The sequence below is a fragment of the Lytechinus pictus genome, chromosome 1, assembly GCF_037042905.1.
Source record: "Lytechinus pictus isolate F3 Inbred chromosome 1, Lp3.0, whole genome shotgun sequence".
In the NCBI taxonomy this organism is placed as follows: domain Eukaryota; kingdom Metazoa; phylum Echinodermata; class Echinoidea; order Temnopleuroida; family Toxopneustidae; genus Lytechinus; species Lytechinus pictus.
In genome coordinates, this window is record NC_087245.1 from 39,095,001 (window position 1) to 39,121,255 (window position 26,255).

Consider the following 26,255-nt stretch of genomic DNA (forward strand, 5'->3'; position numbering starts at 1 on the left):
TTGATGTATTTGTGAACTGGAACTCAATGAACATAATGACAGTAGTGATCAACTGCTGATGAAAGACAGATAAAAGAAAGACATGCAGAAAGAAGGATGGAAGTGAAAAATGATTAAAAAGGAAGGAAAAATAGTCACAAGATATAAAGAAATGGAAGAGAGAAAAAAGAGAAATAGAAAGGCCCCTGTAAAATATAGGAAATGAGAAAATAAAGAAAATATTACTTTATTATTGTCATTGATTTTGTTCTTGCAACTAGGCATATCTAACCTGAATGTGTCGGGTGTGGACCATGGCGGCCGAAACTCGGGGTACAGTGAAACAGGGTCCATCTATTATAACAGTGAAGCAGGGGATTCCCCAGGCTATGGAGCGTATGGGGGAAGAGCAAGTAGGAGGAGGGTTTTCAGGGCGGTATCCATCAGGAATGCCGGTAAGTTTTGTTTGTTCATCCATCAATTCATCTATCCATTTATCAATTATACATCCATCCATCCATTAATTATCCATCCATCCATCTATCCATCCATCCATCCATTCATCTATCCATCCATCCATTCACCCATCCATCAATTCATCCATATATCCATCCACCCATTCATTCATCCATCCATCCACCCATTCATTCATCCATCTATCCATCCATCCATCCACCCATCCATCTACCCACCCACCCGTCCACCCACCCATCCATCCATTCTCACTTTATCTAGTGCTGTATTTTACTTTGTTTATGCATATCATGAGCTGTGTGGCCAATTTCAATTAAAATCCACAAAATGCACTTAAATGCATGCATTACAAGCTTCAAATAAAAGTTCTTTGTACAGGGATTATCAAATGAAGCATAAACTGTCACAAATTAACAACAATAAGAATGTTTTTTTAACAAGAGAAATAGAAAATATACATCCAGAAGAAAAGTTTAAAACTTAAATTAGAAATTATTCAAGAAAATGTATTCCTTCACTTTCCTGTTAACCCCCCCCCCCACCCTTTCCACGCAATTAATAGTTTAATTCATGTTTTTTTCTCATATTTAAAACTCCAGATGCTTTCAAGCAACGCAACCTGCGATCATCCTACGAGCGCGATTCCGAAGCCATGGACGACGATGGCCCGGTCACGTCCAACTACAGCGGTTACGACTTGGAGAACAAGAGGCAATGGGCACGTGTCAAACTCATCAAGAAGGAACGAAGAATGAGCGAGGAAAATTGAATCACAGTCGATTAGTATTCAAAATAGATAGAGAAATTTCAATCATGTAGCTAGCGAATTTGAATGTTTATTATATGAAGATGTATGAAATGCAAACCGCTTGTGAAAGAGTCGGGGTTTGAGTAGAAGTCGGACGGTGAATTTGGAAAAGAGTACGATTACTGTTACATGTAGTTTGATGATTTGGACAGTGTTTGAGTGAATACCATCCCGTTGCCATTACTTTGGTATTGAAAGATGTCTTGTATTCGTACTGAAACTGCTATGTAGGATCGATAAGTCTCAGGCCGTGTTTATGCTTCCACTTTTCAGGCCAGAATCGGTGTTCTTATACGTAAGTCCAAAACACAGTTGCGTCCATGCTTAGTTTCATTTAAACGACGTTTCGGAACGCCGATGGTAAACTTCAGTTCAAATGAAAACTTTATTTACAAATCACGATCGACATTCTGAATTGTCGTTTAAATGAAAGTAAGCATGGACGCAACCGTGTTTTGGACTAATCACGTATGGAAACGCTGATTCTGGCCTGAAACGTGGAAGCATAAACACGCCCTCAGTCTAAGTCTAACTTGCTCGATACTGGTCTGGATCATCTGTTTGTATTTTTATGCGACTAGCTCGGAGTAATTTATCTTATAGATACCAGTAGATAGATTGGAGTTAGGAAACAAGTGTAGGTCTGATTGAAATTAGGTTTTTTTGGTGAAGAATAGCTGTTAACCTTGGCATATTTTTAGTCATTTTAAGCAAATATTCATAAGAGGCAAAATTTACAGTCGATCAACAAACATATCTTATGAAGTTCATACCGAATGGGTTATCTAGATGAAGTTTGTGCATATGTCTTTGACACATTTACCGATAAAGAGGGCTGAATTGAGACCGGTTGCAGCATGTCACTCTGAACAATTGTTAATTACAGCATATTATCATGATACACTTTTAATCAGCATATTCGTAGAATCTGTTGATAAGAAGCATATATGTGTGAATGAAATTTCATGGAAAGCAATTTTACTGTCAATCAGCTATCCATGGAATATAAGTATGTTTGAGAGCAGGGAATAGAACATAATCACAACTTGCAAAAACATACAAGTTGTGTAATTCACCAAGATTAAAAAATATAAAACACAAATGAGGCAAATTTCATGATTTTTTTTCACATCAATTGGTTTAATTTGAGAACACTTATGCAGTGGCTGCATACATAAAATCACAAGATACTATTTGTTTAAAATGTCATCTTTTCCCAATTTACAAAAATAGATCTTGCATACTCAAAGATAAAACAACATATATATATTCACTTTATTACAGCATTCCAGTAAGGGCACAATGGACAATAGTTTATTACTTATACAATCGCACCATATTTCAGGTCATTCAAAATGATTGACTTAAACACAATTTGCTAATACTCAATATGTTGGGTCAAAATGGGTCCAATAACTTGATCATAAAAGGTTATCAGTAAAATAGTTCACAACAGCTGTGAATAAAAAAAATCCTGCTTGTAATTAGATGCAGACAATTAAAACATAATACTCATAAAATGACCCAATGATATGCATAAATATTCAGAATATCATGTAATGATTCTAAAACCAACTTTTAAATTATTTTACAGAATGGATGACATTGAATAACATTTTTTAAAGGGAAATAATAGGTGCAAGAGATAGTGACACAAAACTCACTGATGGCCCAACTTATCACAATCATGCAAAAAAGCTTTCATCGAACGAGAATGACAGTCAATGGATGACTTATATAAAATCAAGTCCACCAAGTACAAAGTATATATGTTTAGATTTCTTTATAAACACACAGTATCATAACATTTTCAGCTGAACATGGGAAAATATAAAAAAATAATTACTGTACCATGTTATACTTACACATGTGTATTACTAAGTTTTCATTCCGTTTTACAAAACGGAACACATAATGATCAATCAATAATAACATTAATAATAATAATGAGTAAATTCAGTAGAGTGTTAATGACTATTGTTTCAGCATATGAAGTGCCTTTAAATGAATTATATTTGTGATTCCTTACATATATGCCTTAAGTGTTAATAGATGGTACCTAAACTTAGCGAGACTGGGTACACCCGCCATGCAGTCATGACTGGCCAATCATATTCTTGTTCAAATTTGAATGAAGTGATTTGACCAATCAGATGATTGCTGGGGGTGGGGCTTCCTTTATGACATCATATACATATATATATATTTTTGTTATCTAAAATTTCATGTTGAAATTCTCATTTATTGTACAATACAAAGTGTACTGTAAAGTGTATACACCATTTTCTTTCATAGCTTTACCTTGGTATTTATACAATCAAAACTTGTATTGCATTTCATTTCAATCCATTTCAACTTTTATTTCGATCCAACATTATTTCTTATTTTTCTATCAATCTGTATGAAATTACATGCCTCATGCACAGCGATGTTTATGTTTATACAGAAGCACTATATATAAGATTTATATTCAAACGGTTTTATTACAGTAAAATATTTGTGAATTTTTGACTGAGAGATTGTATATGTTTGTTTGATATATTCCCAGTACTATGAAATTTGATATTTTAACATGTTTATTCAGAGAGAGAAGAGAATACTAGACCAAAATATAATATGAATGGAAGGTCAGGTATTCAAATAATTAATTTTCACATACAGTAGTTTCTGGTTATAGTTTTAGTTGTTTGACAATATATGTATAGTTCATTAACCCATTTACTTCTGGAACTAAATGGCTCCTGTGTAAAACCAATAGGATTTACACGATTCAGAAGACAAAGGGTTAAGTACGAAGAAGATAACTTTGTTGCATTTTTAACACCCATCTTTTACGCGTTACATGATATCGATATTAGCTAACATCTCAACTTGTCATGTATATTGACATGTACATATAATATAATTTATCAAGAGTTTTATTTTCATCATTTGAGAAAAAAAAAGTATTGTTTTGGAAGACAAGCTAGGTATGTGAAGCTGGTTTAAGATGATACTTGGACTATAAAAATCAAGAGCCAACTATGTCTTAGAAAGTATTAGTGATTATAGAAACAACTAATTTAGTAAACAATTGTAGTGAGACTATGGGAAGTAATAATACTATATTATATAGTAACAAAGAAAATTCAAATGGACTATATTCTTATTTTGTATAAGTAAATGAAAGAATAAAATATTTTGATAAACAAGAAATGTTGTTGATTTAGAGTTCTTTACAAATAAACTGTGAGGTGAATTAATTGAGAGATTGGTGAGGAAGTGAAGGAATTATACTCTGATGGATATGTAGGATAGAGAGATGGAGAAACAGGTTGGAAAAAGGAGGGATGAATGAAGGTGGGGATTTAAGGAAGTCTTTAGAATGCTGTAAGACAAAGATCAGATGAAATAATAATAATATTCCCCATTTATATAGCGCTTAACATATCGGAATGACGTCTCTAAGCGCTTTACAGATATATTATTACCCTGGTCATCGGATCCTTGCATGCCCGCATACAATGTATGCACCTTCTCCACTCCCTGGGAAGCATTCCAACAAGAGTTCCAAGACTCAATTGCTAGGCATACTACAAAGGCTTTCGCATCCTATCAGGTACCCATTTAACACCTGGGTGGAGAGTGGCAAATTGTGGATTGACGCCTTGCCAAAGGATGCTAGGCCATGGTGGGATTCAAACACACGACCCTCTGATTACAAGGCGAGAGTCAGAACCACTACACCACAGCTCTTCCAATGAGGTATAAATCAGAGACAAAAAAAATAAAATGACAGCTAGAAAGAGAGATAAACATATAAAGAGATAGAAAAGGAGGCAGAAAAAAAAGAGGGAGAAAGGAAAACACTAAAGAGGGAACATTAATCAGAATAGGTATTTCAGATTAAAAAGTATGGCATGCATCCCTTCATCCCCCATAGATAACGAATTCAAATATAAACTGTAGAACCGTAGTCAACATGTAAATTTCCATTTCTTCTTCTTGAAAAGATCTCATTTTAAGTCAACAATGAACATAAACAATTAATTTCAGTCTGAGTTGAAACATAAGCATGCAACTAAACACATTCCACTAATGATTTGGTTTGAGCATTTGAGAATGGTACAAAACAAATTTGGATAGAAGATGTTTTGAAAAAAAAAAAACATTTTCTATTGCAGCTGACGGGCCATTATGGAATATTTATTCATATGTTCCACTTTTCTTATAGGCATCCATTATGTAAAAAAAAGAGAACATAAACATGTGATATTTCACCTTTTTCTTCAGTAAGAAAATTGAATCATTCTGACAATACAATCATTCAACGCACCATTGAGTTTCAATTTAAATATCTTATGAAATGTAAAACTTAGGATGGTCCGCTGCATAAAATCAAATTGCACAAATTCAAAACGACAATCCCCACAATCTGCTGCTGTTACACAGAACCCTTTAAAGCATATACGAACCAATAGCGCCATCTCGAGTCCTCAACTACTCATACCTGGCCAGTTTCCTGACCCACAATGCTAGTGTAGTCTAGTAAAATAGACCCACTTGAATGATAACATGCTAATTACACTACTCAATACATTTATACCACAATCATCATGTTACCAAGTAGCAAAACAATTACTTTTCCTCTCAAAACATTTTAGTTCCTCTTTACAAATACGATTATAGGTCAAGTTATTATCTGCAGTATTAGTAGATGTCTGACAATGTATATATCAAGACTACGTATTTATAACACAGTCAATGAGAGACCACACACAGTTCACTCCCACTTTAAAATATCAAAGGGAATACGAAGCTCTGAGAAGCAAGTATCTTATTAACACTTTCCCTAGAAAATGATCAAGATCGTCAAACCTGTATATGAAGACCATCCCGGGGAAACTTGATAGTGGTCTTGATGGATACAAATAGTGGTCGGTTTGATACAAATTTGAATGAAAAAATGATCCATCATACTAAAACAAGTAAAACTACATTTAAAAGTGTAAGAGGTATTATACAATGCTATTTTTTAAGTGGATTAATGCTAGCATTTATCAGAATTGAGAAAGCATGAATAAAAAAGAAGATGGCTGGCAAATAAAATTTACTTCAAGTAGCAAACTCAATAAATCCCTCACCAGTATCCATGCAGCATTACAAATTTAAAAGTAGAAGAAATTGTGAAAATTGGCATAAAATTCTTCACAATACGTTGCACACTGTATACACAAACATATGCCTATTCACATTCATCAGGAATAAGACTGATTCTGAAAAAAAATCATACTGAATCTACAAAATTATACAGGATAGATGTGCACTCTCAATGTACCTTAAAGTGCATTTATAACTAACAAGTTTGAATGTAATATATGCACCGGAAAACAACGATAGGGCTCGGTTACACAGAGGATTGCAATCAATTACCAGAAAGCAATGACCAATCGAGATCGTGTTTGCATGTGCCTCTTGTTCAAAACACTGACCAGGAACCAATCAGAATTGTTCTTACACACATCCTTTGCAGTGTGCTCTTATTAATACTGATAAAATATGGAACCAATACAATACCTAGCAAGGGGTAATAAGATGACAATAGCTTTGTTTCAAACATGTTAAAAGCATTTCATGCAAATATATATTATTATATTCTTAAGTCATCCATTACCAATACAACATGAAACAAAATTTGTATACTTCATAAATCATGTGAAATTCTACTAGAAACAAAGCTCATTATTTTAACATTGGGTTAATGAACAAATGAGATAATACCATACTTGGGTCATACTCATACATGTACTTTTTCACCAACCAAATTCAAATTCCAAGAAATATATCCTCTGTAATTTTCTGAAGTTCAATGATGGAGGAATTTATTTTTCAACAAGCACTTGTGATAAATGCTTGATGTGCTACGATGTTTATCAGGGGGAAAATTACAATGGGGCTCCGACCAAAATATTGTCCCCAAAATGCTCAAAAGGGCCCTGGAAATCCCCATTCATTGCAATATTAAAGCAATATTGACTGGCCTCTGGGCGATACGGCATATATCGCCCAAACTAGATTTATATCGCCCGAGTCGTAGACGAGGGTGATATCAATTTAGTGAGGGCGATATATGTCCTTTCGCCCCCAGGCCAGTCAATATTGCTATTATTAACCAAATCAGACATCTAGAGCAAAAATCGTTAAAATTTAGATATTTCAAAGTTTAAGAATGAGAATCTAGTTTGTCATGTTGAGCAGACTGGGCCTCTGAACTTTACCATTGTAGCTTAATTGAAATGACGCGTCCCTGGCTTAGGGACGCAGTATCCAGCGTTGTCTCAACTTGATTACCATTGTGACGTATAGCAGTGCGCGATTCATGGACGCGTACAATACCCGGATCTTAGCTCTGCTTTATTGCCCGCTACATTTCCACGCATTTTCTCATTGACTTTCCTGAGCGGGCAATGAATTGGGCCCGTGGATAAACAATTGGAAATTTATTGACCGGCCATTTGATCCCAGTCTTAAGCAGGCAACAATGTATCAAAGTTGCCCTGCTCAGATGTCTGATAAGGATAATAATAAAAATTATGCAATATTTAGGCAGTAAGTGGAAAGCAGTCCCCCAAAATAATTATTTTTCACCCCTGATGTTTCCATTTTTGTTTGGGGTACTCTGGCCACAAGCTCAGTTTCTTTTTTTTTTAAAGAAGAGCTCTACCCTGACATAAGGTCAGCTTTTAATAATCAAAGCAAAACAAAATAGAGAAAATGCCAATAAAGATATTAAACAGAAGAATATTGAAGAATCGTAAAGTTCGGAATTCAAAGGCAAATGTTGTGGCATCACAAGCGAGCAGCTGCCCCATATGTCATGTCATGCGAATTAAATAATTTTCCATTATATTATTTAATAATTCAAGATGACTAAAAAAATATTGTATCAGGTGATATATTAAAATGCAAAGGTTGAAGTCATTTCTTTATTTTCTTTTTAAAGAAAATTGTATCTCATAGAATTTATATTACATGACATTACTGGGAATCTGTTGGTTATGTGACAAAGAAAAAATATACTGAATATCAAGATAAATTGGTGGATCTTCACCGATCCCTACCGATCTGTGTCTCTAAATTTTCTGCTTTTATTCCAACTTGATGTTGGATGAATTTTCCCTATGAGAGTGGTCTTTCAATGCAAGCATTCATGTAAAAGTTTCTTACATCAATTTGGCATCATTAACACTGCAAACAAAAGTTGAAATACATCATGTTTGCTTCACGATCTTTGGTAATCTTTCCTGACTAGGTTGCACAAGTTTCTGGCTGTGAGGAGGTAGCAAGTGTACTTGACTTGACTTGAATACACAACGAATGAATTAATTCATTTGGCGTTGCATTTTAATGCAAATTGTTGACCTACATGTATATTCCTAAAGTGAACACTCCCCTCTTTTGTTTTAGTGCCATTTTAAGAAATGGTATTGCCCTATGATTTTTTTCTTTATTTGAGCCCTGGGATAGCTCATACACACATGAAGATATATGGAGATACATGATAGGCCATGTTGCATAAAAACTTACAATAGTTGAAATTAAGCTCTCGTGGTCTCTACCATGGATTTGATTGGCTCCAGAGCCATGTTACCATGGTAATTAAGAGAATGGCAAAGCAGCCACAAAATATTGTCCCCTGGGGGGGGGGGGGTGTTTCACAAAGATTTAAATTTGACTTAGAGTCCCACTTAAACTCCCAGTTGCGTACGGTATAGAAGACATCACTACATTGGTCAGATCACGCGCACTACCGCGTATCCATCGATCAGATTGCACGCTGCATATCACGTGCGCGTCGGCAGTTAAGTGCGACTTTAATAAGTCATACTTAAATCTTTGTGAAACACACCCCTGGTTGGCAGAGAGAAGGGAGGATGGATCCACGTGCTTGCTGATTCTCAATCTCTGTGCAGCTGGCATAAGGGCATTAACTCAAGTGCACAAAATGTACACAAAAATGCACAATAGATAACGACCTTCTACCTGACCAGGGGCCCGTAACACAAAGCTTAGCAATGATCGTAGAACATTTTTCTACGATTGATTCCGTTGACTACAATGTACAATCAATCGTGAAAATCAGGCGTACGATCAATCGCTAACCTTTGTGTTACGGGACCCTGCATGAATGGAAATTGACGTAAGCATTAATCCCAACGCCCTTCTGACACCGAGGTGACGACATGTAATCAATTGCTTTGCAATGGGGCCAAGGATCATTCCAGCATGGGCAGTTGAAATCAGATGTCCTTTGTGACAAGTGCTATACTGTGATCCACCGAACAAGCCATATGGGAGACTTGACCAGGAAGAGAGACCTGAAAAGACAATGTTTATGACAGGAATAGGCATGTAAGAGTAGAGCATAAGAATAAGAATGACATTAAACAAATATATCAGGCTTTGAGAAAGTATAGTGGAATTATTTATCCGAGGTTGGTCTGGCAATTACTATTTTTCCCAGAGGGGCGAAGCCCCGAGGGAAATATAGTAGTTTTGCCAGTCCAACCGTTAGTTATCATCAGAACTATCTGTTTTGAGCTATGATTTTATGATTTCAAAAAGATCAGTTTACATTAATTAACTAGATCATGACATATGACATGGTGACAATTAACCTAGATCTGAAAGACTTTCTCATAAAATACTTGTTTTCTACAACTACTTTCTTTTACTTTTAATTGCAATGCAAATTTTAAATTGTTGAAATGTAGGATCATTGTATGAAATTTGCTACTGATCATTGACTACCGGTAGTCGCCATCTTTTTTTTATCTGTTACTAGTTTGGCATCTTCTTAGCCCCCTACCCTACCGTTGCAATACAATCACCCCTCCCCAACTACCTTATTAAGAATACTTTTATCCCCCCACCAAGTAGAGGATTGTCTTTAAACTTCAATTTGGAATGCAACTTAAAATGAAAGGATGCCAATTTGATTGGCCTCGATGCTCCTCTCTTTGGGCTTGGATAATTTTTTGGTGCCCTTTTTTTTTTCATGTTTAATGTAACATAAAAGTGTGCCCTTTTGAAAAATGGCCTTGCCCCTACAGTATCAAACTTTAAGCCCTGCACCTATTCACCTTAATATCAAGATTTTTTTCTTATATCAGCATATGAAGAGCTCACTTTCAAAAGGGGTTAGGTCCATTTTTCATCAAATTAGATTTTTTTTTGTCTCAATGTAAAGATTTTTAGTAGCTCTATAAGATGATACCAATGATAAGTTGAAATTCCCATTTAACAAAAAGACAAAGAAAAATCACCTTTTTTTTTCAAAATGGGTTAGGTTAATTTTATGTTCATATAATAGGGTAGTACATCATAACAAATTAGTTTCTCATAACAATATTGCAATAAGCAATATAAAAACATAATTTTTCTCGGAATGGTCCAAAGTGGACCTAACCGCTTTTGCAACCAAACTCTTCATACAATTATCTTAAAACTTCATTCAGTAATGCATCTTACTTTGAGATAGAAAAAAAAACTAGTCCCCCACCTTATAACTACCATATTAAGAATACCAGTATATATAGGCCTATTCTTTTTTTCAGTGATGGATACATATCTCAAACTTAATTGCCTATACTTGGAGATAGAGACAAAATTGCCCCTCCAACACTTCTTAACCTTATCAACAATATTCTTTTTTCTACTAGCAAAGAATTATCTTAAGCTTCAATTATGAATGCCTCTTACATAGCTGTCAACCCTTACAGGCAATTATAGGGGATAAAATACTAAGACTTCTCCAGAAATAGGAACATTTTTAAATTTTCTGTTCAATATTATGGAAAATCTTTTCATACTCAGGAACACACAGATTAAAATGACAATTTTCTATCCTCTAAATTAGGAATGTTCCTATGTAATAGAAACACTTGACAGGTATGAAATTACTTTGAGAGGAATATAAATATGGCACCACCCCCATTCTCCTAACGATATCAAGAATACCCTTTTTTCAATTAAAGGGATGGTCCGAGCTGAAAATATCTATATCGAAATAAATAGAGTAAAATTCACAGAGCAAAATGCTGAAAATTTCATCAAAATCACAAAACAAATAACAAATAATTTTAAAGTTCATCAATATTTTGTGAAAACAGTTATATGCACATCGTCATGAATATTCATTGGGTGGGCTGATGATGTCACATCCCAACTTTCCTTTTTCTTATATAAATATGTAATTACATGAAATCATAATTGTTTCATTTTTTCATATATGTGTAAATGATGTGTCTCCATTATGATGAAATAAGTTGAGGCAATAAATAACTAATGCACTTAATCAGTAGTCAATCCAATTGTTTTAGTTCTTGGTAGAAAAATTTTGAATAAACCTAATTTCATATACAGAACAAGTGGGGGATATGACATCATCAGCCCACCTAATGAATATTCATAAGACATGCCTAGAACTGTTTCGCCGGAATAATGCAAATCTTTAAAATTCAATAACTTTGTCATTTGTTATCGAATTTTGATCAAATTTTCAGCACTTTGCATTGTGGATTTTACTCTATTTATTGAGATATAAATATATCCAGCCTGGACCATCCCTTTAAAGAATCATCTGAAAATTTTAATTGGTCAAATGACTTACTTTGAGAGGAAAGTACTGGCTGTGGAGCTGACCAAGTCCGAGACATCCCGATCCATTGGTTCCCCATGTATACAGGTCACCTTTATCTAGAAGAAAAACAGTCATCAATCAAGATGATGGTAAGAGGACTGCAGAAGAACCCTCACCTGGTGGATTGACTCTATGAAGTCAGAAGATGGACAATCAAATCACTTGGAATGTGGAGTCTTCTCACTTCATCAGATTCTTTAAAAGCTTGGCCCTTCTATTATACATCCCCTTGAATATGTGGTTTACAAAATCCCTTTTCATGACGTTACTTGGGTTATATATGTTGATTCTTTCGTTAATATACAATCACATATCGACCGTCGCAGTGAACACAATTGCTCATCTGGTAGTTTCTACAAGCAGAATTTGCACACAGGTCACTCACATTTTCTCGGATTGCATGGACAGAAATCCGAGTTAATCTTTGTAAGATACCAACACACAAGTCTCATAGCGTTTTGCATATTTTAGTCATAGCCATTTCTGATCAATTTGCTCAAACAAACATACAATATGTCACCTGTGTATAAATTTGTGGATTAAAGCCAATACATGTACACATACAGTGGTGCTCAAAAGTTAGTGCACCCCCACCTGAAAATGAACATATTCAAAATGTTCGAGCTCTGCCATTTTTTTTTAGGTATGTAATTGTGAAGTCAGGTGATAAAATATTACATTCAATAAAGTTTGTTTCTCTTGCGCTCGCCTGACATTGTAGTGTTGTTGTCTACATTCAACACTCAGCATGAAGGAGTGCATTTTGTGGTGGGGTTCATTAACTTTTGAGCACAACTGGACATGTATATGCAGTCATCTTCATTCTAGCGGGGGAAAAATAGTTAACCATCCAAGGGGCCTAAGCTCTCATTACCAAACAAAAAAACTTACTTGTGACTGCAGCAAAGTAGTGAAGACCGCACCAGACCTTGGTCACGGCTACATCCGTCTTCATGCGTGATTTACCAAATAAAGACATGTCTATACACTCTGGAACAGCAGTGTCTGTTAACTTGGGACCTCTACCTAAAAAGCCATATCCCCAAACCCATACCTCTCCAGATTCTGATATAGATGGAAAGAAAAAAAAATCATTTTATATATACATCGTATCATCAAATTTATTCAGGAAAGAAGATAGAACACTCCTTTGCTAAAATGAGAAATTTGCACAGATTCAAGGATAATCCAATGCAAAATATAAATGACTAATTAAATGTGTATTTCATTGCTGACTACCAAGCAATGGGGACATCACAAATCATAATTTGGTAAAATATGTAGAGGGAAAAACTCTAGCTCATATTATTAACTAAGATTAACACACCCCATCCAAAACACACCATCTATGATAAATCGATAGGAAACAAGCAATATTAATCTATACATATCAAGCTTTGTGATTAGATAAAAAGACAGAGGAGACTTGAAATTTGATGGGCTGCAATAATTGCCAAATGATTGAAAAGATAAATCAACAGAAAATAAAATACGATTTCTCAGCTCTGAGGTATAAGCATATGGGGATTTAATTGAAAAATCTACATTCTGGTAAATGAACACTTGCCAGCAGAATTATTCAACTCGTAAGCTTTAGTTCTTTCAGAAATGAAATACATGTGTAACATCAATAAAATACATCCCTTAAGACCAGCAGAACTAAAAATTAATCATTCACTTACGATTTGTGGTTGAAAATACAATTTGCATTGACTTTGTACACAAAATTATGTTTGTTTAAAGCAATTTTTAGTCTTGACATGCACTTACAAAATGTTGCATAATTTCCAAAATGTGTACCCGGGCATCGTAAATTTGGTCTCAAAAGATGCGCAAGACTCAAAAGTAAAATGTCAGCAGGCGGCGCTGTCAAAAAATGTATGCGGCGGAAATATTGCGCATATCGTCGAGGGGGGGCCTCAGAGGTCCCCCCCCGCCTAGATCAAGCCCACAAAGCAAGTAATAGAATATCTGTAAAGCATTTTATAGAGACCTCATTTAAATTTGTCTTTCTTGGTGTCAGCACTGAATAGGCTCTATTGCCTAAGCTCAGGGGTGTGAGTGGTCACAAATAAAAAGATCTGAAAAAAGCTGAAGAGTGTTGAAAAAGTCTGAAATAGAAAGAGCTCCCATACTTTTTTGTACAGAGGAAGGCCAAAAATAAGCTGAAATTAAGCTGAAAATCAAAACAAAAAAATCTGAAATCAGATAAAAATCTGAACTCTCACACCCCTGTTAGTTGTCCAATGTTCATGAAATTGTTGTTTGTGACTATATATTGACATGTTTGTGACTGTACATGTATATTCAATGCATGGATGACGTGAACGATTGAATCCTTGATTTATGAAGAGATAGAATGCTATATAAATCAAGCTGATTGTTATTATAATTATTATTTCAACTAGATGTTGGTCACATTTTGGACATGAGTTGCAATTGATCCGATCGATCGCAACTACGGACGGCCAGCAATGTCAACATCTATTACGCATGTGTGTTCAAAATATTTTCCAGCTATGATGTATATTCATGCATTCATCGTTGTCTTGAAAATTCGCTGTGCTTCTCTTTGTTTACAAAGGACATTGTGCACATTTCCTGTAGAAAAAATTATGACACTGATGGATTTCCATAGAGTTACGATTGATTGGGTCAATTGTAACTCTTTGTAAGATAGGGCCCTGGTGGGTTGACTGCCCTTTTTCAAAAGCAAAATGCCATGTACAATTATTTTACTTCTCTTTGCTATTCTATCTCCATCGAGTGAGCCTAACCATGCCAAAATTGATTGGCAAGGGCATTGATTCATCATGACCCTCTGATCACTAGTTCAAATGCATCATTAGAGTCCATAAAAACTGATTTATCCCCACTTCAAGTCAATTATACCAAGAAAATATCCGAGGAAGTTTTACTTGAACCTGAAGCAGCAGGTTGATATATTTTAAGGAGAGGAACCAGAATGTTAGCAGATCAGAAGCTTGAGGAACTACCTGATGCTGGTAGCCATTCTGAGTGGTGCTACGAGGAGCTGTGATGTTGACCAACAATACCATACAAAGAGAATTAAAAAGTGCCATAAAATACCATGGGAACACAATTAAAAGGGTATGTTATCACAAAACGGTATGATTTTTTTTGCCTGACCAAGGTCATTGTAAACTGTGACCGGTTGTTTTACTGAGTAGCATATCTTGCTAGCTGACAGTCGTGCATTCCCATATACAGAGAAGAACTCTCCATCAGTTGATAGGTCATCAGGAAAAAAAGTAGCTGATCCAAGTACAGCACTGAAGGAGGAGTGGAAGGATCTAGGCCACAAGGGCCATTAAAAAACAGTTGTTACAGAAGCACAGGATTTTATGTCAAATGACGACCATGACAGGATCGCGACTTTTAGGCAATTCATTTGAGACAGCAAATCAGTACAATGCAGCTCATTTCAAAATGTCATAGAACATCAAATCCTGTGACCAGGTTTGGGACCTGCTTGTCTTCCGTGGGGAGACTCCCTAGCCTGCCCTATTTTATAAAGAATGATGAAAAAGTGGAATTGCCATCTTCGCTAGGTCAAATTGAGATTAGGGATATGACAAGAACTATATGAATAGTGAAAGAAAGAACGTGCACTGATTATCTGCCTCTGTTATGTTTGTATCTTTGTTATGCTTGTGTATGTTAATTTAAGGCCAACGGAGGCTAAATTTCTGTTTTACAGAAAATAAATACTTGATTTGATCTTTCCTCTTCCGTCCTTGTCCGAATCTTACCCAAGCCCTTGGGAGGGATAAGCTCCATGTGACACAGAAGTACAAAGAAAGATCATAATGTTAGGGTCTATCTTCACAAGTTCCATTAGGGAGACCAAGTCTTATTCTGATATGAACACTCCAAACCTAACCTCACCTCAATCCTTGTATGTCACACTATCAGGAGACATGCAACAGGCATATCTTGCTATGAACCGGCATTTCGGAGTGAACCTGTGGTAGGCACCAACCCAAAGGTCTTTCGCACATGATGGGTGCGCTACACCACACACCGTTTAGGGTGTCAAATTTTGCGCGAAACATGTGCATTCCCATAGCAACAAGACCACTTGACATGAAGTGGTTCTAGAAATCAGTTCAGGAGATGGTGGTGAGAATTCTAGCGAAACGATCTTCTAAACTATTAAAGAAAGTATACTGAGAACGGGTTCAGACACTCTATTTTCTTGTCTTGAATTTGATATATACATGTAATTTGGCTGATATTACACATATCTTTCATTCATCAAGAACCCAAAACTCAAAATTTGAAGAAAAGTTGTATAATTCTGCTGGCAACTATATACACAGTTAAACCTGCCTTAGTGGCCACCTAAACTGTCTCCTGACTGGAAGTAATTTATTCATATAAAACATCATTTATGCTCTTCATATACTTGCTTTAATATTAAAATCATAAACAGAGCATACAATGTAAAGCTCACCATTTGTTAAGGCACATATCGTCCCTCCCGTGGCAGCACTGGTAATCTTTCCTATTCCCTTGAATGGTAGATGCCGAGGTACATAGACTTGGGTATCCTCTGTCACGCATTTGAGTTGATTGTACTCGGAGTTCCCCCATCCAAACAATTCTCCTTTATCTGACCAATACAAATTCAATAAGAAATCCTGAATCAAACAGTACAAATTCAATAAGAAATCATGAATCAAATGGTAACAAAATCAAGAAGAAATTATGAATTAAACATCAACAACCTCTAATAATTGATGGAAAGCCAACATAAATGTGTTAAATTGTTTGGAAAAAATATCAATGCTTATATATAATGTAGCTCACTGGGTTGAAGACAGCTACAAATACCACTTTATCTTTTCAAAACAAATAGATTTGCTTTTACTTTACCCTCATATTTTATTTCTTTGTTATGATATAAGCAAAATTCACTTGGAACTACTTTGGTTATCATAATACTCTGTACATTATCATTTATGTATTTCTATTGCACTGATACAGGTGAAATATGGAATACACTGGAACTTAAGAATAGGTGCTTTTGCACATTACATTACTAAAGTCTGTGAAAATTAATAAGTTGTATATTATATCATTCTTAATGGTAATCTTCTATTTATAGAATAAAATGACACGATTTAAATTTTTATTCATATAAATATCAATATCATACTTGTTAAGGACAAGTTTTTATCAATTGTTATTCAACACGAGTGGTTTGAAAAATCTTATAAAATGCTATAAATGTGATTATTAACCGTATCAGATATCTTAGCAGGGCAACTTTGATACATTGTTGCCTGCTTAAGACTGGGATCAAATGGCCGGTCAATAAATTTCCAATTGTTTATCCACGGGCCCAATTTATTGCCCGCTCAGGAAAGTCAATGAGAAAATGCATGGAAATGTAGCGGGCAATAAAGCAGAGCTAACATCCGGGTATTCTACGCGCTTTTGTACACGTCCTTGAATCGTGCAGTGCTAAACGTCCACAATGTTTATCAAGTTGAGACAACACTGGATACTGTCATTTCAATTACGTCACAATGGTTAAGTTCAGAGGCCCAGTCTGCTCAACGTGACAAACTAGATTCTCATTCTTAAACTTAAAAAAAAATCTAAATTCTAACGATTTTTGCTCTAGATGTCTAATTGACTGGCCTGGGGGCGAAAGGACATATATTGCCCTCACTAAATTGATATATAAATCTAGTTTGGGCGATATATGTCGTATCGCCCGAGGCCAGTCAATATTGCTTTATTATCATCATTTATACATAAAAAGCACTGCCAGAGATCAATTATCTTTACCTGAAATGGCAAGACAGCAATCTGCAAGGGTATTGATTTGAGTAATATGTTCATCCTTTATATCTCCTTCTAATCTTTGTGGGGTACTAGTGTCCTCATAATGCCCGAGACCTGAATAAAAACGCAATGGAAAATTATGGATCTTGCATTCATCAATAACATTATTTTGTAATAATTCTTATTTACCCAGGGTAGCTGCTTCAGCTCTTATGAACTGTTCTCCAATTAAGACCTGCATAACATAATGTTAAAATTACCCTTCTCAATTCTTTTTAAACTTTGAGCACCTGACTAGTGCGATTATCGGCAAGGAAATTCTCTGTCGACATGTCGTTAAAAATATCTTACCAACATCGATAACTATCGACAAATGAACATAATCAATACGTATGTTTTATGCATTGATTAGCGATGTCACATACACGTGCTGGTCAAAATTTGTATCTGCCACTGTACCAACATCAGATTAAAAATATTACATGACATCTTTAACAAACATATTTAGCATGAATACATCTTTACTTTTCACGTAGTTAGCATTATTTTAGGGATGGATGAAATTTTATTGAAAATTTTGGGGCTTTTTAGACATCGTTCTGAGCAGTCAACGATTTGCACCTATCCGCGATTTTGATATCGTTCTGTTATATCTTTAAACGTAGAGGGCAGCAACACACGGTACGGCCGTGTGCTGCCTTCTAGCTTTATCCACCTCTATGGTTGGTACGTTTTTTTGGGGGTCGCTAAATTGAGCTTGCGCTTAATTTAAAATACGATCGAGTGATGAGAGTCGAGTGCAGTCATGATGACTGGATTGTCGTGATTGCAGTGAAGTGAGATCGTGCTTTGTGGCTAGTAAGTATTTGCATTTTCTTGAGATTTTGGAGTAATTTCTGTAGCTGTTCTGTGCATTTTGAGGAAAAATAGGTTTTCCGAGATTTTCCGTTTGAAAAGCCACTTTCAAAAGGCCATGTTTGCAATCCTTCATTTACAATTTTTGAGGGTGGAGACAAATTGTTTCAAAGTTGTGAAATTAAGACTGGTATCTTACCCGTTTGGCCATCAGCTCCCCATCCACAGCTGTATACATGCCCATCTTCAGTCAGAAACAGACTATGATCATGACCACAACACACCTAAATGTAAAGATAAAATGCAGATCATATTAGACACGATACCGGTACATGGAATCTTGACCGAGTGCGGTCTAAATTTATGCTTCCGCCAATGCTGCCAGATCTGCAATATGTAGTGAATATTTATTTCTTGGTATTTTTAAGACAAATAAATCATGAAAAAGGGGACAGAAAAATAATTTTAAACAGAAATATTCAAGTAAAACACCCAATGATATACTTACATGAAATAACTGTAAATGTGAACTTACCTGTTTTATTTTACCGTCTATTCCTTCAATCTTATGGATGACTTTATTAGAACTGAAAAAACAAAAGGATGAAATTGAACTTATTGATTCATTGACTAATTGATAGAGAGCAAGCAATATATCTAAAACCAAATGCACAACTATGCTTAAGGGCATTTAAACAGTAAATCTGTTGACTACTGGATTCTGGTATTCAGGGCAATCAGTTACCAGTAGGCAATTGGTCAAAGTCACAATGCAACAACTGCTTAAAGGTCAAGTCCACCTCAGAAAATTTTTGATTTGAATTGATAGAAAAAAATCAGACAAGCATAATGCTGAAAATGTCATAAAAATCAGATGTGAAATAAGAAAGTTATGACATTTAAAAGTTTCGCTTATTTTTCACAAAATAGTTATATGCACAATTCTGTCACATGCAAATGAGAGAATCAATGACGTCCCTCATTCACTATTTCTTTTGTTTTTATTGTTTGAATTATACAATATTTCAATTTTTACAGATTTGACAATAAGGATCAACTTGACTGAACCATAAAATGTTAAACAATGGTAATTCCACATGTTCAGGGCAAAATAAAACTTTGTTTCACAGGACAATGAGTAGAAAATGAGAATATTTCATATTTCATATAATAAAAATACAAAAGAAAAACCCGGTAGTGAGTGAGTGATGTCATCAGTGCCCTCATTTGCATACTGACCGGGATGTGAATATAACTATTTTGAGAAATTAAGCAAAACTTAAAAATGTCATAACTTTCCTATTTTACATCCGATTTTGATGAAATTTTCAGTGTTGTGCTTGTTAGATTTTTGTCATTATATTCAAATCAACTGTTTGTTGCGGTGGACTTGTCCTTTAATCAAAGATATGACACAATAAAAAGGTGAAGAGCATACAAATTAATAAATTTATGATCATCATCATTTTCATAATTTGATATTGATCATTCATGATAACTATTGACAATGTTAAAATTGTTATACACTAAATAAATTGTATTAGGGGGCTGTTTCTAAAAGCTGCACATTAATTCTTTGCCCACTTTGTTCAACTAGTACAGCAGACTGCCAAGTTCGACACAAGTCACATTCGATTCACAATGCACACAGAGTGCATTAAGTCTGTTGTTCGTACACACATACACAAAAGTGGTGTGTTCATCGCAGTGTACACACAAATCTTTTACTAATAGACCGATCAAAAGCTATTGTGAGCTGAATTAGCACAGCTCACGCAAAACCCCGCCAGGGTTACACCTTGAAATTAATGTGGCGCAGGAATGATTCTGTCTGTGGCGGGCAAAGAGTTATCTCTTTGCCCGCCACAGACAGAATCATTCCTGCAGACAGAATCATAACAAAATATTCTACAGTGGCTAGAATATGGAAAGCCATAGGGGTTCTCAATCATTCTTACATTAGTTGAAGTTATATAGATGTTGAAGATTCTTACAGCTAGTGTATGTTCTGTCACAATTAAAATGGAATGATGTGAAATTCAGTGAAATCTGTATAATATACTTCACTTCATAAGGGAGAAATGTAAACCCTTAAAAAATTCTGAGTTTGGCCATTAATTTCTCCCAACTCCAAATTTTACACAATGCAAATTTGATATCATTCAAAAGATCATTTAATATTCTTTAAAATGATACCATACTTGTTATGATCATGCCATCACAAAAAGAGCAGGATTCAAAAGTGTTGGATGAGGTCTGAATTGAAAAGCAGCAAAACGAGTAGAAATGGTTATGAAGGGTCAATAAAGAACATGATTCTTTTGTCTGTGTCAATAAAGATGAAAATCCATTCAAATCAAGCCCCTACTTCTTCATTTTTTATGTTTAGTTGTGGTTTATGTTGTGATGGTTCTGTGAGATAACATGGTTTGAGTCATGGTTTGAGATACCCATGCACATTTGATTGTTATGTGTTTCCTTGTGCCATGTGTGCAGAGGTGTGTTTGATTCCATGTTAATGCTGATGTTAAGGTGCATGAAAACAAAAGAAACCGCTGAGAAACTTGCTCATCACCACAGAAAAAAGAACAGTGACTTTCAATATTGTATAATTTTGCAACTTTTGAATTTTGACCTTGCCCCACATTTCAAGGCACTGCACCTTCGTGTGAACCATAATCATATCATGTATCATTTTAAAGAAAATTAAATGATCTATATGCAACACATGAATATTCACTAAAATCGAGGAGGGGTTATCGATCAAAGTCAGATTTCCAAAAAAAATTTGAGGAGTTTATATATAAGCAGGTGGTCTTTATACAAAGGTTCATTTAATACATGTTTCACTGCAGAGTACTACCAGTATTCTAGGAATACCAAACTTGCGGTCTTTAAAGGGATGGTCCGGGCTGAAAATATTCATATCTCAATAAATAGAGTAAAATTCACAGAGCAGAATGCTAAAAATTTCATCAAAATCGGATAACAATAAAGAAGTTATTGAATTATAATTTCTTTCAATATTTTGTGAAAGCAGTTATATGCACATCGTCATGAATATTCATTAGGTAGGCTGATGATGTCACATCCCCACTTTCCTTTTTCTCATGTTATTACATGAAATCATAAATGTTTCATTTTTCATACATGTGTAAATGATGTGTCTCCATTATGATGAAATAAGTGCGGCAATAAATAACTATTAATGCACTTAATCAGTTGTCAATCCAATTGTTTTAGTTCTTGGTAGAAAAATTTTGAATAAACCTAATTTCATATAATAAAATACAAAAGAACAAGTGGGGATATGACATCATCAGCCCACCTAATGAATATTCATAAAGACATGCCTAGAAATGTTTCACGGGAATAACGCAAATCTTTAAAATTCTATAACTTTGTTATTTGTCATCCAATTTTGATCAAATTTTCAGCATTTTGCTCTGTGAATTTTACTCTATTTTTTGAGATATAAATATTTTCAGCCTGGACCATTCCTTTAAAGAGAAGTGGTCCTTGTATAACAGATGAAAGCGGGTGTGACTCTGTATTCAAATTTTATATTTGGCATTTCTTATGCCAGTCATTCATTAAACTGTTTGTAACTAAAGATCAGCTTTATGAAACACATGTGATGTTAGCGTTTACCTATAATCTTCATGGGGTATAATGGGCCTTCCACACTGACCATGAGAATTATTGCCAAGACTGTATACTGCAAATAGAAAAGGAAAGTCAATCCAAATAAAAACACAAGTGCTAAAACCATGATCACTTGACAATGCATTGAAATTTGCAAAATAACAAAATCATATGTTCTTCTTTATTTCCAACATACTATATTGTCCTTATGCTATTCTTCGGAAATCTTTATTCATGTACTGACAACCTTCTTCATCCGTGAAGATAAGCAAATGATATCTCCCACATAAACATAAGTTTCATAAAGCTGTTTGTAAGTTATACGCATGGCTTTTACATGAGACTGATGACCCTTTCTTGTACTTAGGCTATGGCGCAGTCACGTTTCCCCTATGGCGGCCGTATTGCGAGTAAAAAACAGCCATTTTAACATTTTTTGTATCAGCTACATATACGTGGTTTGAATAAAAATGATTATATGACACCTGGATAGATCCTTGTCCTTTGATTGGTTGTTTGATGTTGATCATTCAGGCCATTTTACAATGACGTCATCATCCATGCAATTTTGGATCCATACGACTTTTCCATTGAACGCGCGTGCAACACTGACCACTGGCAGTGGCCTACACGTAAACTTTTCGGTCTTATAGTAAGTGTGTTTGTATGTATGCGGCAATCAACAGACCGCATTCGCACTGAATTCAAATTTATAAATGCCAAATGACAAGGATCTATTTTAGGTGCAATATAAAACAATGAATTTATTCATGCAATGGACAGAATACTTCATGAGGTGAAAGATAAAATGAATGATCAATTTCATCTTATTTCATCTTTCACCTCATAAAGTATTCTGTCCATTGCATGAATGAATATTCATTATTTGTATAGTAAAACAGCTGTGTTCGACTAGCCATACGGCCGCCTTGGGGGAAATGTCACTGAAGCATTAATAATATTAATATATCCCCATGCCCGGGGGGGGGGGGGGGGCACTCACATATATTGGTGGTAAGGGGACCTGCCGCTTTGATGACCACCTTTTTCAGACCTAATTTTCAGTTCTCTTGATACCCCAAGACCCCATACTTTACCCATTTAGTCAGTTCCTTAGACCCCCATTTCAAATTTCAGATTTTTCGTGAGGCACACACCCCCAGCAAAAATAACTTTGAGTGCCCCCCCTTGGGTCCCTATGTAGCTGACCTAGCACCTAAGATCATATGCATTACGTGAAATTATTTATTTCTGTACTTACCACCTTCTTCATCTGTAAGTATAAGGGAGTGAGATCTACCACAGGATACCTGAGAAACTCTGGTCTTCCGTGGCTTCTTCAGAGGTAATGTGATTTCAGTTGGTGATATGATGGTATGCATTCCCTCAACTAGCAAATAAGCAGGTGCAACAAAAAAAGAGAATAATAAAAATAATCCGCTTTTATATAGCGCTTAATACATCGGAACAACGTGTCTAAGCGCTTTACATATATATTACCCCGGTCATCGGATTCAATCGGTCATTCCCGTACACAATGTATGCACATCCTCCACTCCTTGGGGAGTATTCCAGTCAGTCACCAGTGAAGCGCACACAGTACTGGACAAGCTACAGTGACTTTCTCATCCTACCGGGTACCCATTTAGCACCTGGGTCGAGAGCGGCAAAGTGTGGATTAATGCCTTGCCAAAGGATGCCAAGCTGCGGTGGGATTCAAACACTTGACACGGAATACAAATTTAGAGGGCAGAAAAGAGTTGGCCCAAGTAGGAAACAGTAGTTAATCACTAGTAAATACTAGCTCAAAAATTACATGTACAAGGAAAATGGGAAATGCATGGATATACTATAAAATATGCCTCTTGAATATTTTCATGTATTTTCAGGTACTCCATGTACATCTTTAATGAGTACTTCCAAGCATTTACAAGTTTTTCCCCAGTATTTCCCACCTGGGCGGGAAATGTATAAATCACTGGGAAACTGCCATACCTGGGGCTGAAATTCAAAGATAATTTCATGTAACAGTTTCATTTCAATTGGCTATCCATACTATAGTTAAACCGCAACTTTTAGATCATAGTTTAAATTAAAGTTAAAACTGTATTCAGAATATGGGCTAATGCAGACTTGCCAACCTTCTACAACCAAAAAAAGTATTCTTATAAGGAAAAAAGGTATTTTTTGACAAAAAAAGAGTATTTTTAAAAATTTGTCTCAACGTAACAATCGCCAGCCTGTTGTAGTGAGATCGGTGAAAAAACATATGAAATGACTCTACTTGAAAAATTCTTCATAATTCTTCTTCCAGTCTGGTACAGTCCGCCACTGGCGTATTATCGTACCTCCCTTTCACCCAATAAACATGTGCTCATAGGCAAGGATTAACTTGTTCTTTTCAGGCAACAAGTTACTGGCCTGACAGTGATTTTTACCTGGTCTGGGACTGTCGAACCGGCGCTAGTGTCACACGCTGTGTATAATACATACTCCATGATCAGAAATTTTGAAAAAAAGTAACAAATCATACAAAAAAGGTATTGGTGTATTTATAGCAACAAAAAAAAGGAACAAATACTCTAAAAAGGGAACGGTTGGCATGTCTGCTAATGTCATCATGCGAAAATATTGGATAACTCCCCATTTCTGAATAGTTTTATTTTTCTTCTTACCACTTGTCATAGCTTTGGGATGATATCCAATCTGCGAGTTTGTATTGATGCCCATACCCCAGACCTTACTGGTGTCCTGTGTATGGCTGCCAATCAGTGAAAACCCATACCCACAAGATGCTGTTGTGATCTGCCCAAGAGAGGAAAAAGATGACGTTAAAAAAAAATCAAATACGCAAAAGTCCATTGCGATGAGATAAATTACAATATAATACTCCACAAGAAATGTGAAACAATTCTAGATTGGCAGAGAATAATTTGCCTATCTACATGTAATTTGATCAGTATTTCTGGTCAAAATACAAAAGCTCTCAACAACGTTCTGTAGTCCTGTGGGAAAAAAAATCTGCTACACAAATATTTTTTTCTGTTAATCTTTAAAACATGTGGAGCACATTGATTCCAATGTGATAACTGGGAAAATCATTCCCTGATTGGTGGAATTTGGTTCATAAGAAGCAAGCTGCAGGTCCTTTTCACTGACAAGTGTCAATTGTGGCGGAGCATGGAGGCATAAAGATAAGATCATTCATATACATATATTTTTTCATATTCAAAGTAACTCTAAACCAAAATGTATATTATTATAAAACAATATAAAATAGACATGAGTAGTAATTGTAATATTTTGTGTTGTTTCATAAAGTTTTAGAAAGGTAAGATCCCATGACATAAGACATTTGCTCCAGACACTTGCTCGTACACATAAAACCAAATCCTAACCGTAAACCTAACCCTAATCATGATCCTGATCCTAATATAATCCTGGGGGCTGTCTCATAAAGCTGTTCAACAGTGTTCGTAAGTTAAGAGCGACTTTAAGAACGACTGGTGAACATTTCTTACACGCTAAACCATCGCCAATAAATATACCATTTACCACAAGAAAGGATCACCAGTCGTTCTTAAAGTTGCTCTTAACTTACGAACAGCTTTTTGAAACACCCACCTGAACCCCAAACCCTTCAAAAGCCAAAATCAAGAACCTTGTGTCTTCTGATATATTAAAACAGATAAAAATATACAAATTTTGGGGTCCATCTTACAAAGAGCTGCCATATAACAATAAATTTGAATCAAACCTGAATTGCTGCAATTGATCTAAATTAATTTGTGTAATTAAGTGATAGGATTTTTAGATCTATCACACTTTGAGTTTGATTTAAACCTACAGGGCAATTCCATAAAATATGTATATATGTGGGACTTTCATGAAATTCTCTGTCTCTGATTTCTTGTTCTTTTGATAGTATGTAATGCTCTCAAATGACCATGACAATGGTCAGTCTATGAAGTGAAGTAAAACTTGAGAAAAATGGGG

At 35.4% G+C, this 26,255-nt stretch overlaps 2 protein-coding genes across 4 annotated transcripts in view; one reads left to right on the plus strand and one right to left on the minus strand.

Annotated features, from left to right (window-relative positions):
* The window catches only part of LOC129262460 (myosin-IIIb-like), a 71,931-nt gene extending 67,475 nt beyond the window's left edge, over positions 1-4,456 (plus strand). The window contains exons 25-26 of the mRNA XM_064104619.1: positions 261-434; positions 1,053-4,456. Of these exons, the coding sequence (XP_063960689.1) occupies positions 261-434; positions 1,053-1,222 (344 nt within the window). The 3' untranslated portion in view covers positions 1,223-4,456. The remainder of the gene's footprint in view (positions 1-260; positions 435-1,052) is intronic.
* A 969-nt stretch (positions 4,457-5,425) lies between these two features.
* Positions 5,426-25,065, minus strand: LOC129262493 (RCC1-like G exchanging factor-like protein). 3 transcript variants are annotated; one of them, XR_010294194.1, is made up of 12 exons: positions 24,935-25,065; positions 23,521-23,649; positions 22,266-22,332; positions 19,150-19,201; positions 18,814-18,898; positions 17,763-17,873; positions 16,420-16,578; positions 12,834-13,007; positions 11,913-11,998; positions 9,415-9,618; positions 9,161-9,283; positions 7,459-8,936 (listed from the first exon to the last, which is right to left on the minus strand). XR_010294194.1 is itself a non-coding variant. In XM_064102555.1 (10 exons), exons 1-10 carry the CDS (start codon positions 24,987-24,989, stop codon positions 9,541-9,543), a joined length of 996 nt encoding a protein of 331 aa, XP_063958625.1. In that variant the 5' UTR covers positions 24,990-25,065; the 3' UTR covers positions 5,426-9,540. The 3 variants fall into 3 exon arrangements, 1 of the variants encoding a protein (XP_063958625.1); XR_010294192.1 differs by having other exon boundaries at positions 7,912-9,283; XM_064102555.1 differs by having other exon boundaries at positions 5,426-9,618.
* Between the last annotated feature and the right edge of the window lie 1,190 nt (positions 25,066-26,255).